Below are 15,600 nucleotides of genomic sequence, written 5' to 3'. Positions count from 1 at the left end.
CAGGAGTGGCCATTCAACAGAGACTGCGCTACTCTCAGTCACTGAAGCCCTGTGAACTGCAAAGGCTGATTCCAAATCATCAGTCCTCATTCTGCTGGATCTTTCTGCTGCTTTTGACACTGTCAATCATCAGATTCTCCTGTCTACCCTCTCATCACTGGGCATCACTGGGATTCCACTTCGCTGGTTTGAATCCTATCTCACCGGTAGATCCTTCAGGGTGGCCTGGGGAAGGGAGGTATCCAAACCACATCAACTGGTCACTGGAGTTCCTCAGGGATCGGTTCTTGGACCCCTCCTCTTCTCCACATACACTACATCGCTGGGTCCCATCATACATGCACATGGCTTCTCCTATCACTGCTACGCCGATGACACACAGCTCTATCTCTCTTTTCAACCAGATGACCCAACGGTAGCTGCACGGATCTCAGGCTGCCTGGCGGACATCTCGGCATGGATGAAGGAACATCACCTACAGCTCAACCTGGCAAAGACGGAACTTCTGGTCTTCCCTGCCACTCCGACTCTATGGCATGACTTCACGATTCAGTTAGGCTCATCAATGATTACCCCTTCAACTTCGGTCAGAAATCTTGGTGTAATATTTGATGACCAGCTGACCTTCAAAGAGCACGTTGCAAAGACTGCTCGATCCTGCAGGTTTGCACTACACAACATCAGAAAGATCAGGCCCTTTCTGACAGAGCATGCTGCGCAACTTCTTGTCCAGGCCCTTGTTGTTTCTAGGCTGGACTACTGCAATGCTCTTCTGGCTGGTCTGCCATCAAACACAATCAAACCTCTACAAATGATTCAGAATGCAGCGGCACGACTGATCTTCAACGAGCCCAAAAGAGCGCATGTTACACCTCTCTTCATCTCCTTGCACTGGCTACCAGTGGCAGCTCGCATCAAGTTCAAGACATTGATGCTTGCATACAGAACTACCACAGGCTCAGCACCCTCCTACTTCCACTCACTATTACGAAGCTACATCCCCTCCAGAAGTCTGAGATCTGCTAGTGAGCGACGCCTTGTGGTACCATCACAGAGAGGCTCAAAATCACTCTCCAGAACATTCTCGTTCACCATTCCTGGCTGGTGGAATAATCTTCCCACCGGAACGCCAGATCCCTGGCAATCTTCAAGCAACAACTGAAAACTCATCTCTTTCGGCAGTACTTGACTTCATCCTAAACTCAAAAAAAAAAAAAAAAAAACCTTTCCCTCTATCTTTCTCTCCGCTTACTAGCTTGTACTTATTTGAACAATGACTGAGACTTGGTGTTACGAGCACTTCCTCTGTCTGATTGCCTCTTCAAGATTAATCGCTCTTTGTATTCCCCAATTGTAAGTCGCTTTGGATAAAAGCGTCTGCCAAATGACTAAATGTAAATGTAAATCTAAAAACTCAAAAGGGAAAACAAATTCCTTTTTTTATAGCTAATGTAATTTTATTTTTACGTTTTATGATTAATTTTTAAGAAAACAATATCTTAACCATTTTTGCTTCTCCAGTAAATGTATCATGATTTAAGAATGTTGAGATATTTGACATAGAAAACAATACTTCAAAAACAAAAATACTGGGCTAACCATCTAGCAACCACCCTGAACACCCTAGCAACCACATATCAGTTTGCATCGGTCTGTGTGTCAATGTTCTGCAATGATAATTATGACCAAACCTGTAGTTCATTATCTGGTCTTTAAGGATCATGGTCCAGAAAACCTTCTTGGCATGAAGTTTTGCTGCTATCAAATCAAAAGCTTACATCATAGTTATGTGCTAATATAAATTGCCTTTGTTTAACCAGGAGGGAACCTCACTGAGATTAAAAATCTCTTTTCCAGGGGCCTGTACCATGATGGTGGCTAAACAAACTCAGGGTTACAGGATTAGTTTTGAGTTGACAAAACCAAACCAGTTCAATCCGGCTTTGTTGGTACCATGAAGCTGTTCATCAACTTTCTCTGTCAACTCAGGCTTGATCCTGAGTTAATGGAGCTCGTGCACATGAAAGTGTGACATCAGTAATGAGCAGCCAATCACATGCCTTGAAACTGGGATTCACTTCTCGTGAGAGAGTCAGTGCGAATTCACTACCAAAGATTAAAAGATTGAACAATATGAAGAATTTAAACACATTTACACAGCAAGATGAAACAATCGATCCATTAAAGAGGAAAACTTATCTTACCATATAAGTGCAAGTAAAATTTGTAAAGTTTATAATATTTATAGATATAACAACACTTAAAAATTGAAACTCATATGTAGTCATGTTTACAGCTATTGATTCTAAAACGTATTTATATTGCATATTATCTATGTTTATATTAATTTAAAATAAAAGCTTAATAATTACTATTAAATTAAGCTGTCTTGTGTAATGGATTAAGGGTATACTAATTATATAAATAATAAAAATAATCATGTCTAAAAATCACATGATTTTATCTTTAAAAATGTTTTATGTAGCGTCCTTTAATTTGGAGTAAGAGAAACTGGAGGAGTGGCTTTATTGCGTCAGAGATGTGTCACTTTGCTTGAAGCTGATTGGTCAAATTTCAGATTGAGATCTCTAAACCAGAACATAACCTGCCCCGGAGCAGGTTAGCCGTGCAGCGTAAGATACCATGGCAACGAACACCGATTAAAGCCGAGCTACTTTCATAGTACCTAAAACCCAGGGTTGGCAGAAACTAAGCTGAAACATAGCTGGCTAGCCACCTAATCCGGCTTCATGGTACAGGCCCCAGGAGTGTCCTGGCCAAGATAGGCGGCCCAGTTATACAAATACACGTATGACAAACAACAGTACATCACAACAATAAAATGTTACAGCATTTGAAGCAATTGCGAATCATTTTCTATTGCACGCAAAAGTGTTTTAAAATTACTAAGAGACACCAACTGATTTAGCCGCAGTTTCATTTGAAGAGAGTTCCAGTCTGACGGTGCAGCATATTCAAATGCAGTTTTACCTAAATTAGTTTGAGCTGAAGGTACATGAAGATTATAAAAAGACTGGGAACGCAATGAATAGTTAACAACTACTTTTTGTTGAATCAAACAACAGAGATAGGATGGCAAAAAAATAAAAAATAACAACAGCTTTGTAAATCAATAAGTACCAATGCATTTTCCTTCGAACAGCAAGTGAAGACCAGGCAACTCTATTATAAAGTATACAAATTTACAATCCGTAATAAATCTTAAAGCACCATAATACACAGCTTCCAAGGAGGCAAGAAGATAAGAAGAGGCATGCTAATACACTACATCCCCAAAAATCAGTAAAAAAGTTCCAGACACAAGCTTCTTCCTTGCATTAAATGAAAAGCAAGACTTATTTCTGAAATAAAATCCTAGCCGCTTCTTTTGACTTTAGTCTCAAATAATTAATATGTGAATTAAAACGTAGTGCGTCATCAATTATGATCCCAGGTACTTATACTCTGACACTAATGCGATCGGTTTCCCTTGAAGAGTTCGGAGAACAACAGAACTATCTAAAACATTTCTAGAATTTGATAACCAAATAAATTTAGTTCTTAACTTTTACGACCAACTTAAATAGTTACAGTCTCAATCTCTTGAAACCTATCAGGAACATATTAGTTTACAAAATCACTTGAAAAAAAAATCTAAATATGTTGCATAAAGAAAATGAGCCTGTCTTTTCGTATTGTGACATGATTTCTGCTTTTTAACATCCTTTATTAAATCAATTAGAGACGATGACTGCAGGCCTCTATTGGACTCTTCATACACCCTTTACAAATGCAGAGCGAGTTAATCCAGATTCACAGAGCAAACACCCAATGCTTTATGTTTCAGAAGAATGTAAAAGAAACATAAACCATTCAAACTGTTATCTTTTCAATGCTCCTCTGAAGCTCAACAAAGTGTCAGTTTACAAGCACTCAAACGATATCACCTCACTTCATTTTATACATAGTACCAAAATTGCAAAAAAAAAATATATACAATTTGAGACACAAAATCTCTATTTAATTTAATTGTGATTTCTCTTTTGATTGAGACATTTCTTTTTTTTTGCACTTCAAAGTCAAATTTAGGAGAAATTAAAGCATTCAGTGACCCATTTGCACACTGAAGTCACACTTAAATACATCTGAATATATTTGCACTGGATAAAATATCAAAACAAACATCTGCAAACAAATGCTGCTCTTTCTGTGATATAATGCCAATGTTTGTTATAATTCAATGACTTTAAGTGTAACATTAGTGTCAAAAATGTTTTTTAAAGCCACTGTTTCAGTTTTTCATGATGCTTAATTTTAATGCAGAATATAATTGTGACTAATTCAATATGATTGAGGATGTTTTTAATGGGTGTAGATCATTGGATAATTGGATTACGAACATAAAACACCCTCCTGACTTTAACTCATATGCAAATGAAGACCAGTTCAAACTTCCTGTTGTTCTCTTTTGAATTTAATGAAAAAATTGCCAATAGCATTATGAAAGATGATAACATCAAATTTGTCAGTTCAGACAATATGATGTTTTGCATGCATCTCAAATTTCACATTAAAACAGACTGTTTGGTTGAACTGGGTTGACATCTCGGAAGATCTTTCAGACATTTGTAGACTTTCAGGATTATGAAGTGAAGTAGAAACACAGACCATAATTATGATTCCTTAAACTGTCTTTTTCTCTGTACCTGCCAAAATGTTTTGGGCGTTCCTCCATCCGGGCTGCATCAATGGGACGATAACATTCCTATCACCATGAGAAAAAAAAGAAAAAGAAAGAAAAAAAAAATTACAGCATAATCAGGACATTTGCATTGAAACTCACATGTTTTAACATGCATTGTCTTATGGATTGTGTCATTTATTTTTCATTTTTTTATTCGTTTTTCATTCAGCGTTCATTGCATCAGCCACTCAAATACGTGAATCGGATTAATAGATGTCATTTAAGACACACAAATTCAATAAATACAGTGAATGAATAATAAACTCACGGTTCTTAGTCTAGTGTTTTAATGTGAGCACACAGACTTGTTTACCCACTCTTGGGTGCGGATGAGCAGGCATCTGTGTCACCTGAGGGCGGATCCAAAGTATAAATACAAGCAAGAAAACGGCATTTCCACACGGACAGCAAGACGAGACAAGAGGTAAGACATTCCTCATTTACTAGCTGCGACAGAACCCTTTCAAATGCATGATTCATGTGACTGTTTGATGACAAAAACAGATTGAAAAAGTTACATTTACTCTTTGTCCATTTAGAAAATTCATTAAATAAATATAACGTGCACATGCATGCAAAGGCAAACTTGCTTACAGGTGTCTTTCATTGTTTAGTGTTTACGGACGTGTTGAATATCTGAAAATCTCAAAATGAGTGATCTACGTAAGTGATATTTTATATAAATACACCGACATCTTTCTGTTTGTGGCATTGGAAGACATTTTATTAAACGTTTTACTGTAACACTTTTACAATTATTTTGATTAAATGCTATCAGAGAACAATTGCTTATTCTTATTTTTGTTTCCAAATTTCTCCTGCAGCACAAAAGCAGGTAAGAAACGTATAATTCCTATCAAATATACAAATGTGCATTTTAATTGTGCATACCAATTCTATGGATACATTACTTAAAGGCTGGTTTTAAGGAATGATTCACTGATCATATTGTATTTTAGCAGGGTTGCGGAGACTCTGGTTCTGGCACCGAGGTATAACACTTTACATTTCTACATATCAATTACAATTCAAGACAAATTGTTAGAGAACTCTTCCATTGTATTGCTAATCATATCGTCATATTTTCTGTCTCACAGAGCTCAGGAGATGAAGGCGGAAAGGTAAAAAACACTGATGGTGAAAAAAAAATTTTGTTCCAATGATAGACTGTAACTGATTTTACTTCTACTTGTAAAAGCACGGAAAGGGCCAAGGCAAAGGGAAGGGGAAAGGACAAGGACAAGGACAGGGACAAGGACAAGGACAAGGACAAGGACAAGGACAAGGTCACGGACATGGACAAGGAGGGCAACATGGGAAGAAAGGATGTGAGCAACAAAAAGGAAAAAAGTGATGAGTTGTTAGCCTGAGGCCATGCATGTATTTGCACAACAAAACTGTTTCAGCTCCATATTGCATCCAAATAATGAAATTAAAACACCCTTAAATTAACTGTCTGTCTTGAATTAAGCTTGTGTTTTTAATGAAAATCAGTTAGCTCTTGACTGTTCTGAAGCATTAAAAAGATCTCTAAACACATATGGGGAACAGAGTCAACGGTACAAAAATCAGGGGCACGTTGAGGCTCACACCAGTGCCCAACGTTTTGCTCCGGTTTCCGGGTTGAACGACATGTTTCCTGGAAACGGTCTGCAACGGTATTTGAGATATGTTTTCTCTTGTTTGGTGGGTGTGTCAAAAATGTCAGCCCAATCAGCAGCAACGTGCATATAAACCACGTGGCATTAAAGAGACAGATCGCACAATGGGTCCAAGCGAAGTCATTTAATATGTGTCCGCTGCAGCTCGGTATGCACAACAATTGAAGATATTAGAAGACAAGTTTGTCGTAAGAGTTTTATAGTAACATAGCAAATCAACACGATGATGATGAATTTGCAAGTAAATGTAATTAACATCTGAATAAATTCACAAGAGCAAGTATATTGTTTGCACATGTTTATTTACATTAAAGGCAAAATAACTGAAATAATAAGAGCACAAGTATAGATCTGGAACTTCTTTAAGTCTGTCTAAATATGTAGTAATTGCAATGTTTTCTGGTCCATATCCTTTCCTCAGGAAGGTGTGCTAGACACTGATTAATGTAACAAAAATACTATACATATTTATATATTTTGCTATTGTATTGTGGAGTGACACCTTCATAAACTTTTCTATACTCCTGATTATATAATGGTAAATATTACAATATCATAGCACAACAACAGTGATTAGAAATAATGATAAACCTAATACTCACAATAAAAATAATAAGGTCATATAGATCATAACACAGTCTCGGAGGTAAGAAGTGGATTATCCTTCACCTGAAATTTCTTTTCATCCTGAAAGGCGAGGCAAATGTTGGATAATAATTAGGAACCAGTTTCCACAAATCCCTTCACTCGATTGGGATGTTCTCTTTTATTCTGGACAGCGAGGGCAGTGACTGTAACATCGAGCGTATTTTGCAGTGTTAAAAGTGTATTTATACCGATTATATCAGGCTCTGAAAATTCTTCAAAAAGAACACAGAGTGGCCTTCTCAGCTGCCATTGTTGCAACACTTGCGTTATCAGAACAGGGTGTTCAACGTGTCACCGTTTCCGTTTAATAAATGTTTTGCACCGTTTATTCGGGGCTGAACGCAGCCCAGATACCTGAGATGTTGCATAAGCGACCAACCAACAGATTTCATCAGATGGGATCCCAAACATCACCTTAAATTCCAGATGATATTACGATTCAGTGTGAGCGTTATGCAATCAATGATTTTTGGCAATTAAAACCATTATGCTTCTACTGCACAAAAACAACTACATCAGTATAGCCTCTGCAAGTTTGGCACCCTAAATAAACTTAAGTACCATATGTCCATATTAAAATGGATAAGACCTACAAATAGCTCTGCTGAAGGTGGAGAACTCAAATGGGAAGTGTTGCATCAAAGTTGTTATAGGTTTAAAACTGTGAGTGTACTTCATTCAGCATTACTATTCAACTCAAATCAGACATGTACCAGCAGTCACCACCCTGGTCTAGAAAACTGCCAACATGGGTGTACTGGAAAGCACACTTAAAACAAATGACCTCTTGGGAATGCCAGTAGCATGAAATGTTACCTAACTTTAACTAGGGAATAAGAAAAGTCCAATAATCCAAGACTGCAATAGTACCCTCCCACTTCTCCAGTGGAGCTGGTTCCAGAAGTTCTCCATTTCACTGCCAAAGCAATAAAATGAAAATAAAAAAAAGCAATGCAAATGAAGAGACAAAGACGACTACTCATTTAAGGTTGACATAACTTAATATGCAAACAACAGTTTTGGGTACAGCGGCGATTGGTGGAATTTTTCTTTCTTTCTTTCTTTCTTTTTTTTTTACAGCATCATGGGTAGTGTAGTTATCCACCAGAAAAACAAACAAACAGAAAAAAAACTCTGTTCAAAGGAGGTCTACCTTTACACTAAAAAAAAAAAAAATGATTCTCCAACATTGTTCAGAATATATATATATACACACACACACATATATATAAAAACATCATTTAACTCCATTATGTTAGGTTTCCATTTTAAACAGTTCCATTGTGTTAAATTGACTTGAGACAGTTGCATTTTAGTTCTACTCATATTTTCATTTTGAAAGAACATACATGATTTTACTTGTGTAACTAGGAAGTGGATTTCCCCTTCCCATCATGCTTTGCACAGGGCTGGATAAGGAGAGGAAATCTTGAAATAAAATATTATTTTAGGCATTTTTATTAAGATGATAACATTGGGAGACTTGTTAATGTTTAATGCTCTTTTATGTTTGTATTTAAAAGACTTTCTGGTATGTTAGTGTTTTGGGGGGTTACCATTATGGCAAAGTGTAGAGCATGTGCTTGGGTTGAGGATCTGCAAACACAAATCTAAGTTGATTTAACAACTATTTTAGGCATGGCATGGCTGCATCAAAACCATTGTTTGCGATGCCTAAGAAGTCGGCTAATAACTAAAATTAAACAATCTCTCTATATCTCTCTCTCTCTCTATATATATATATATATATTTCTTTTTGAGTGTAGAATGATATTTGCCCAATAATTTATTTTCCTGTTAAAAGTTTTAGTTTGAGTTCAACAAGCATAAAATATCACTTCATGAGTGTACCAATTTCATTTAAAATTTGATCAAATTGAGATGGCCCAACTCAATTTCATTTCATCACATGGATTTGTTTTAATGAGTTGGGGATACACATATTTATTGGATGGAAATCCTGCCCTCAATTAAATTGAGTTAATCCAATGAATACATTTTTTGAGTGTAGGGTTAAGTTAGTCAACATCCCATTTAAATTTTCCACTTCCAGAACCTGAATCGGTAACACTTTAGAAAACTGTTTCTTACTTAATGCATAACTAATTAAGGAATTATTGAAGAACTAACAGGTAATTATTCATTAACACTTAACTCACTACTGTTAACTACTAAGGATGTTTTAACTAATCAGTATGTAATACAATTTTATGATTGTGTTAAGTGACAGTTAGCTAATCAATAACTAATGTATTCTGTCATACCTCATGAAGAACTACTATTAATTATCTACTAGTTAAGTTTCAAGAAAAATAACTATGAAGTAACTATTAATGAACAGTCATACACAATTTCATTGAGTTCTGACCCTTTCGTATATATGTTATTAGCAGCAGCAGAAGTAGTAGTACGAAAATGCAATATTAATTAATGCAATACATTTTGTAGAGGTTTAGCCTGTGTAGTGAATTGTTTTGTGAGTGAGTTTTGTAAGAAATCAGCTTCCGATAGGAACCCCAGCACCACTCCAGTGCCATGCGATAACTTACCTTAGTTTTAATGTATTTTTTATACAATACTGTATGTGTGCCTCCTCAGCATATACCACATTACCATAAATTCAATTCCTGTATGTAAGGCAAGGACTGAGGGAAAGTGAAAATACAGGTAACCCATTAGTAATTAATAAAGAATTATTAGATAATACTGCAATAATTATTTCAAACCTGAAACAGTATTCTAAAGTGAAAATACAGGTAACCCATTAGCAATTAATAAAGAATTATCAAATAAATCTGCAGGACTTATTTCGAACCTAAAACAGTAGGCCTATTCTAAAGTGAAAATATAGTGAACCCTTTAGTAATTAAAGGGGTCATCGGATGCAAAATTCACTTTACAAGTTGTTTGAACAAAAATGTGTGTTGGAAGTGTGTGTACACATCCATCCTATAATGATAAAAATCCACCCAGTGTTTTTTTTTTAAATCCCTATTTTAAAATCCCCTCTCTCTCAAATCAGGCCTTCTGTGGTTCCTGTCAGAATGATGTAGCTCTGTATAGGCCCCTCCCACAATAGTTGATTGACAAGGTTGTCTTACCTTAGACCCGCCCTGAGTGAGCTGTAAGCTGTAAACAGTCCGACCGACTCCAGTGCAGGGGAAGACAAGATGTCCCCAAATAAGCGAGTGAAGTGTTTAGTTATCGGATGTAATAATGAATATAGCAGTCGTCAGTTACTCCTGACATCTGAGCCGCTGAAGACGCAGAGGATTAACATTACTTTCATTGCTTTGAAGTGAATGCGCCGATCCCCGTTCTACATAAATGTAGAAGTGAGTGGAAGTAGTAAGTATAAGGGTTTTTATGAATCTTTGCAAATCACCTTTCCTAATAATTTGCTAGTTAGCCAGTTTTGCGTCTGAAGTCTAGTATGCTCCATAGATATATATACCTAGATGCCTCATTATCGACTGTTTCTATGGGTCACGATGCGTAAGCCATCCGCCATGTTTTGAATGGTCAGCGAATCTTTGAGCGCATTGACTCTGTCAATGGTAAAAAATGGTATCTGTGAGGAATTCCAGTCAGGATTTAGACTGTATCATAGTACTGAGACTGCTCTCAGAGCTACAAATGACCTGCTTCTGTCATCTGATCATGTTTGTATCTCTTTATTAGTTCTACTGGATCTTAGTGCTGCGTTCGACACTATCGACCACAACATTCTTTTAAATAGACTAGAACACTTTGTTGGCATTAGTGCAAGTGCCTTAGCATGGTTCAAATCGTACTTATCTGACCGCCATCAGTTCGTAGCAGTGAATTAAGAGGTATCATATTTAATCTTATTATCCATTATATACAATTTGATACTGTTAAGTTCTTTGACACAATCAGTATTGTTAAAAGCGCTATATAAATAAAAGTGACTTGACTGTGCATCTGCAACAGCAAGTTATACGCTTGTATATCTTTGAATATTAATTGATTATGGTGAATGCGAAATAGCTGATGCGTCAAAATCTGGAATAGGGAATCTACACATCTATGGTCTGCTCGTCCCTCCACAGAAGAGAGGGGCGGAGTCAGCAGAGCTCACTAAGATTTAAAGAAACATGGATTAGAACAACGTGCTGAAGACGGAGCTGATTTTGACAGGGTAAAGGTTTTTTTACATTACCATTGAGAAATTAACCACAGTATGTTTCAGACCTTTAAGACCATCTGATGACCCCTTTAATAATTATCAGAATTATCAGAAATTCACAGGAATTAGAGCTTTACACAGTATTCTAAAGTGAACCTATTAGTAAATTACATCATTGACGCAAATCAAACTTGCGAACAAATAAAAAAAACAAAACTGCTTCATCCCAGCGTTTCAGTCAATCATTTTACAGTGTATCTGAAGTTGGTTAGTTGTCAAGACAGCGAAGTTGGGGTTCCTTTCCAAAGCAGATGTCCTACAGAGCATGCGCACAAAAGCAATTATTTACCATACAGGCAAAAACTTCTGTACAAAGTCCTTTTGGGTGTGCAGCTAACAAGATGTACATTTCCATTATAGGCTAATAATAGTGGACTATAACAAAAGTTACTACTGTAGTAGTACTTCGTACTTGTCCTTTTACTCAATTTTAAAAATGAATAGGCCTACTTATTTACTGGAGTAATATTTTATTGGGGTATCTCTACTTTTACTCAAGTACTTGATTTTTGGGCCACAGCCGGATTATTATAGTGACTATTTGCGTATAACTATTCAGTAGTAGTTATTTCATTAGTTATTTCTCTTGAACCTTCATTAGTAGATGAATAGTAGTTCTTCTGGAGGTATGACAGAACACATTATTAATTAGCCAACAGTCACTTAATCATAAAATTGTATTACTGATTAGTTAACATCTTCCTTAGTTGTTAACAGTAGAGAGTTAAGGGTTAATGCATAACTAATGACGAATTATTGAAGCACTAACTAGTAATTAAGAAACTGTATTCTAAAGGGTTACCCCTGAATTGATAATGCAAGTACACCAGTTTACCCACATTGACAGCATGTATTTGATTCACAACTGGTTGACCAACTACACAAAAAAAGAAAACAAAAAACAAAACAAGGATAGGCAATTCAAATTTACTGAAAACCAGGTGAAGTCTTTTGTCGCTCTTGAACAGTTATGGGACCAAGTAAGGCCTTGCCTTCCCACTGAACACCTAGAAGAGCAAACACTCAGGTTAAGGAGAGCACTTGAATACAAACCAACTACCTACCAAAGGGAGAAGCAGCAATTCCACCATCAGGTCCACATGTTGAGTCACAGCAATCACAAGCCTGGTGGTTCCCATCAGCACCAAACCACCTGCAACAAGACACAAATTAGACACCATGCCTTCTACATGAGGTCTTAAAAGGAAGAAACGTACCCATTGGCAAAGGAACATGACTTTTGCCTAGCATCACTGGGTACAGAAGCAAGAGTGCCTTTCAGAACACAAGTTACGTAGATCTGCTAGAGACTGCACGGATTAGGTCAAAAAGCAAATGCGAAGAACTGATTAACTGCTGATCCTCATAGTACATACAGAACGACTGTCTCCCTCCTGGAACATGAACGCCTCCAGCTGAAACTGGATCTTTTCATGCTGGGCTCGAGGCATGAAGCACAAGCTGCCTCAATGAATAACAGAGCAAACTCAAGATCAACTACACAGACAGTGGAAAAAAAAAGAAAAAAGAATGCCGGCTCTACTGCAGCAAGTGACGTGACCTTACCCATGATTCTCAATGAAAGAATATCTTGGAAGAGCAGTCACATCAGGTACTTGAGTGGCCACACAGTGGTCCACAAACACACGCAGTGGGACGTGGTTGTACACCTTCACAGACGCCTCAATATTAATAATGTCACCCAGGAAATAGGAGTATGAAGGCCTCTCATAGGACCAGTCATCTGCAAGAAAGAACAGTTTAGACAGCCTCATTCAGAAGGCTTAAGGTCTAAAGAAACTGCACCAACCCATCATGAGCTTCAGGGAGAACAACAAGACTTCCTCGCCAACCTCCGTTGAAGCATAAGGGACCCAAGTTGGCCTCAAGGCATTACTGCTCACATTACCAAACCTGCCATTCAAGAAGCAAGGGTTACACTTTATTTCGATAGTCCACTTTAGACATGCTACTAACTATAAGTAAGTTCGTGACTACATGTCAACAAATTATCATTAAATTGCAACTACATATCTACTAACTCTCAGAGTAGACTGTTAGGGTAGGTTTAGTAGAAGTTGACGTATACTTGCAAAGTTTCTGCTGGTTAGTTGAGCAACTAGTATATTGTATGTTGTGGATCCATAAAAATAAAGTGTTAGAAGATACTAAACAGACAGTCTATTAATACTCTGACTACTAGTTGACATGTAGTTGCAAAGTTACTTACTGTTAGTAGAATGTCTAAAGTGGACTATCGAAATAGTGTTACCGAAGCAATTACACAATCTTCTAGTTGCACCACCACAAGCAGCAGTGCCACTTACCTTTGATAGTGGCATTGAACGCCAACAACTGCACCATCTGCACGAGTAATCGGAGTGCCAGCAAGCGCCTCAGGTGTGTAGGTAAGAGCAAAAGTGTAGACAAGCTCACCCTCGGTCATCTGCAAAGGAAAGGTTTTACCAAGTGTTCAGCTTCACACTTAAACCGTTGCGGCTGCAGTGTGAAAACTAGTTAATAAGTGGTACAAATCCAGCCACAATTTTTTTTATATATAGACACATACAATTATGGACAGTCTCCCCAAACAAGTGGTTTCAGATTCTCCCTTGTACATGTCACTGAAGGGAAAAAGTCCTGCCCATTTGTGACAAACAAACAGATGACTGACTTTTAAATAGGACCCTTTTATGAAAGAATACAAGTAGTGGAATGTTTATTTGCAAAGGCCAGGACAGATTGCCAGAGCACGCGCTATTAAAGTACCACCATCTTCTGAAATTTGCATTTTAACAAGCAATACAAATTGTGGGATATTTGAGCTATAAGAAAAAAACAAAACAATTTTTAAATCTGGTAAAAAGGGGCAGAAATGTTTACATTGCTCAACATGATTACTTAATCCAGGCAACCTTTCCAATACAAAGGAATGGTGGAATTGAAAAGTTAGAGGCTTTTCATGAAACTCACAGTAAATCCAGGAAGACTTCATTTTTACCATTAGCACACTGTTGCAGTCCTGTAGTTCATACGCAAAGAAGAGCAACCTAGAGTCCGGGTCCTGGCCGGCAACAGGACAACCTCCCAAAGACAGACCAGATGGCTGGATCAGCTGACCATTGCTAAACAAGTCCTGCTGTACCTCAACATGAATCCGGTTCTCACCGCATTGAATAGCTACTCTACTGGGAGTCACAGGTTGCCTCAACTGGAAGTCCACCGCCACCTCTCTCTGCACCTCTGGAACAATGGGAAACCTCCAGTCCAGAGGCTTGACTGGACCCTGCAACACCTGCTTCTCCTGAAGACCAAGAGTATCTTGTGCAAATCCTCTGGAGTCAAGAGCCTGAAACTGAGAAGCCTTTTGCAAAGGGTTCCAAACCCCTTGAGAAAAGAGATGAGGACCTGATTGTGGCTTTATGCTACTTGGACTTTGACTGTATCTCAAACTTCCCCCTGCATTCTTCAGGTCAAACACCACAATCACAACTAGCATTAACACACTTTTCAGGTGATCCATCCTAACAAACCACAACACAATACCACAATGCCCACCAGTGCTTGGCTTTGCCATTAGGTACAGCTTTGAATTAAGGTGGCTCCTCCCCTTTCAGCTTGATTGATTGATTACATTTGATTCTCTTAAAATGTTTGTCTGAACCGTTTCAACTGAAAGAAACTTGCACTGACTGATCTTAAAATATATCAGTGCCTTTTTGTCTCAAGATGCACACCAGTAATGTTTTTTCTTCTTCTTCTAAGCATGTTTATAAAAAATTGCTTAAATGTCCTAATTGAAATATAATCTAATCCTGTTTAAGACCTATTCGCACGGGATTCGCACTGGGGACCATGTGTGATTTTGAAATTACTCCTCCACATCTGAATTCGTGTGGTGCATTCGCACGGGATAAGTGAAGCCTGTGATTTTACTCGAAATTACTGATTTATCTCCCCGATACCCGGATGTCAAGGCTTTGAGAGTCCCGTTCTATGGTCCAATTAGATGGATAAAAAAAAGAAACTAATATAGTTTTGTGCCCCGTATCATTTACATTTCACCAGGTTAAAATAATATCTCAAGCTTTATGCTTGATTTATTTGTAACACATTAAACCTTTTCAGCTTTCTCTTTCTGCAAATTGTACGGTGTAGCGATATGACAGCACCCAAAATACTATCAAACACTCCAACACAACTCCATTCTTTGCGAAAGATGGATAAAAAGGTGCACAGGAAACAAAGACCTTGAAAAAAATGATATACGACCCGCCAAATTCTGGCCAAATCACAGAGATGCCGATTCGCACGGGACTAATATTATCACAGGACCT

At 37.6% G+C, this 15,600-nt stretch overlaps 1 protein-coding gene across 1 annotated transcript; it reads right to left on the bottom strand.

Annotated features, from left to right (window-relative positions):
• Window positions 1–12,122: 12,122 nt before the first annotated feature.
• On the bottom strand, window positions 12,123–14,786 carry LOC306850482 (zona pellucida sperm-binding protein 3-like; the record flags this gene model as incomplete). The annotated part of the gene is made up of 9 exons (XM_079386135.1): window positions 12,123–12,140; window positions 12,256–12,270; window positions 12,328–12,416; window positions 12,481–12,538; window positions 12,640–12,724; window positions 12,830–13,007; window positions 13,074–13,177; window positions 13,591–13,709; window positions 14,265–14,786. The coding sequence occupies 9 exons, from the start codon at window positions 14,784–14,786 to the stop codon at window positions 12,123–12,125; spliced, it is 1,188 nt and encodes a 395-aa protein (XP_079242261.1).
• Window positions 14,787–15,600: the final 814 nt, after the last annotated feature.

The sequence above is a fragment of the Barbus barbus genome (assembly GCF_936440315.1).
Source record: "Barbus barbus genome assembly, chromosome: 30".
NCBI classification, from domain to species: domain Eukaryota; kingdom Metazoa; phylum Chordata; class Actinopteri; order Cypriniformes; family Cyprinidae; genus Barbus; species Barbus barbus.
This window is presented reverse-complemented; position numbering and strand designations above follow the sequence as displayed.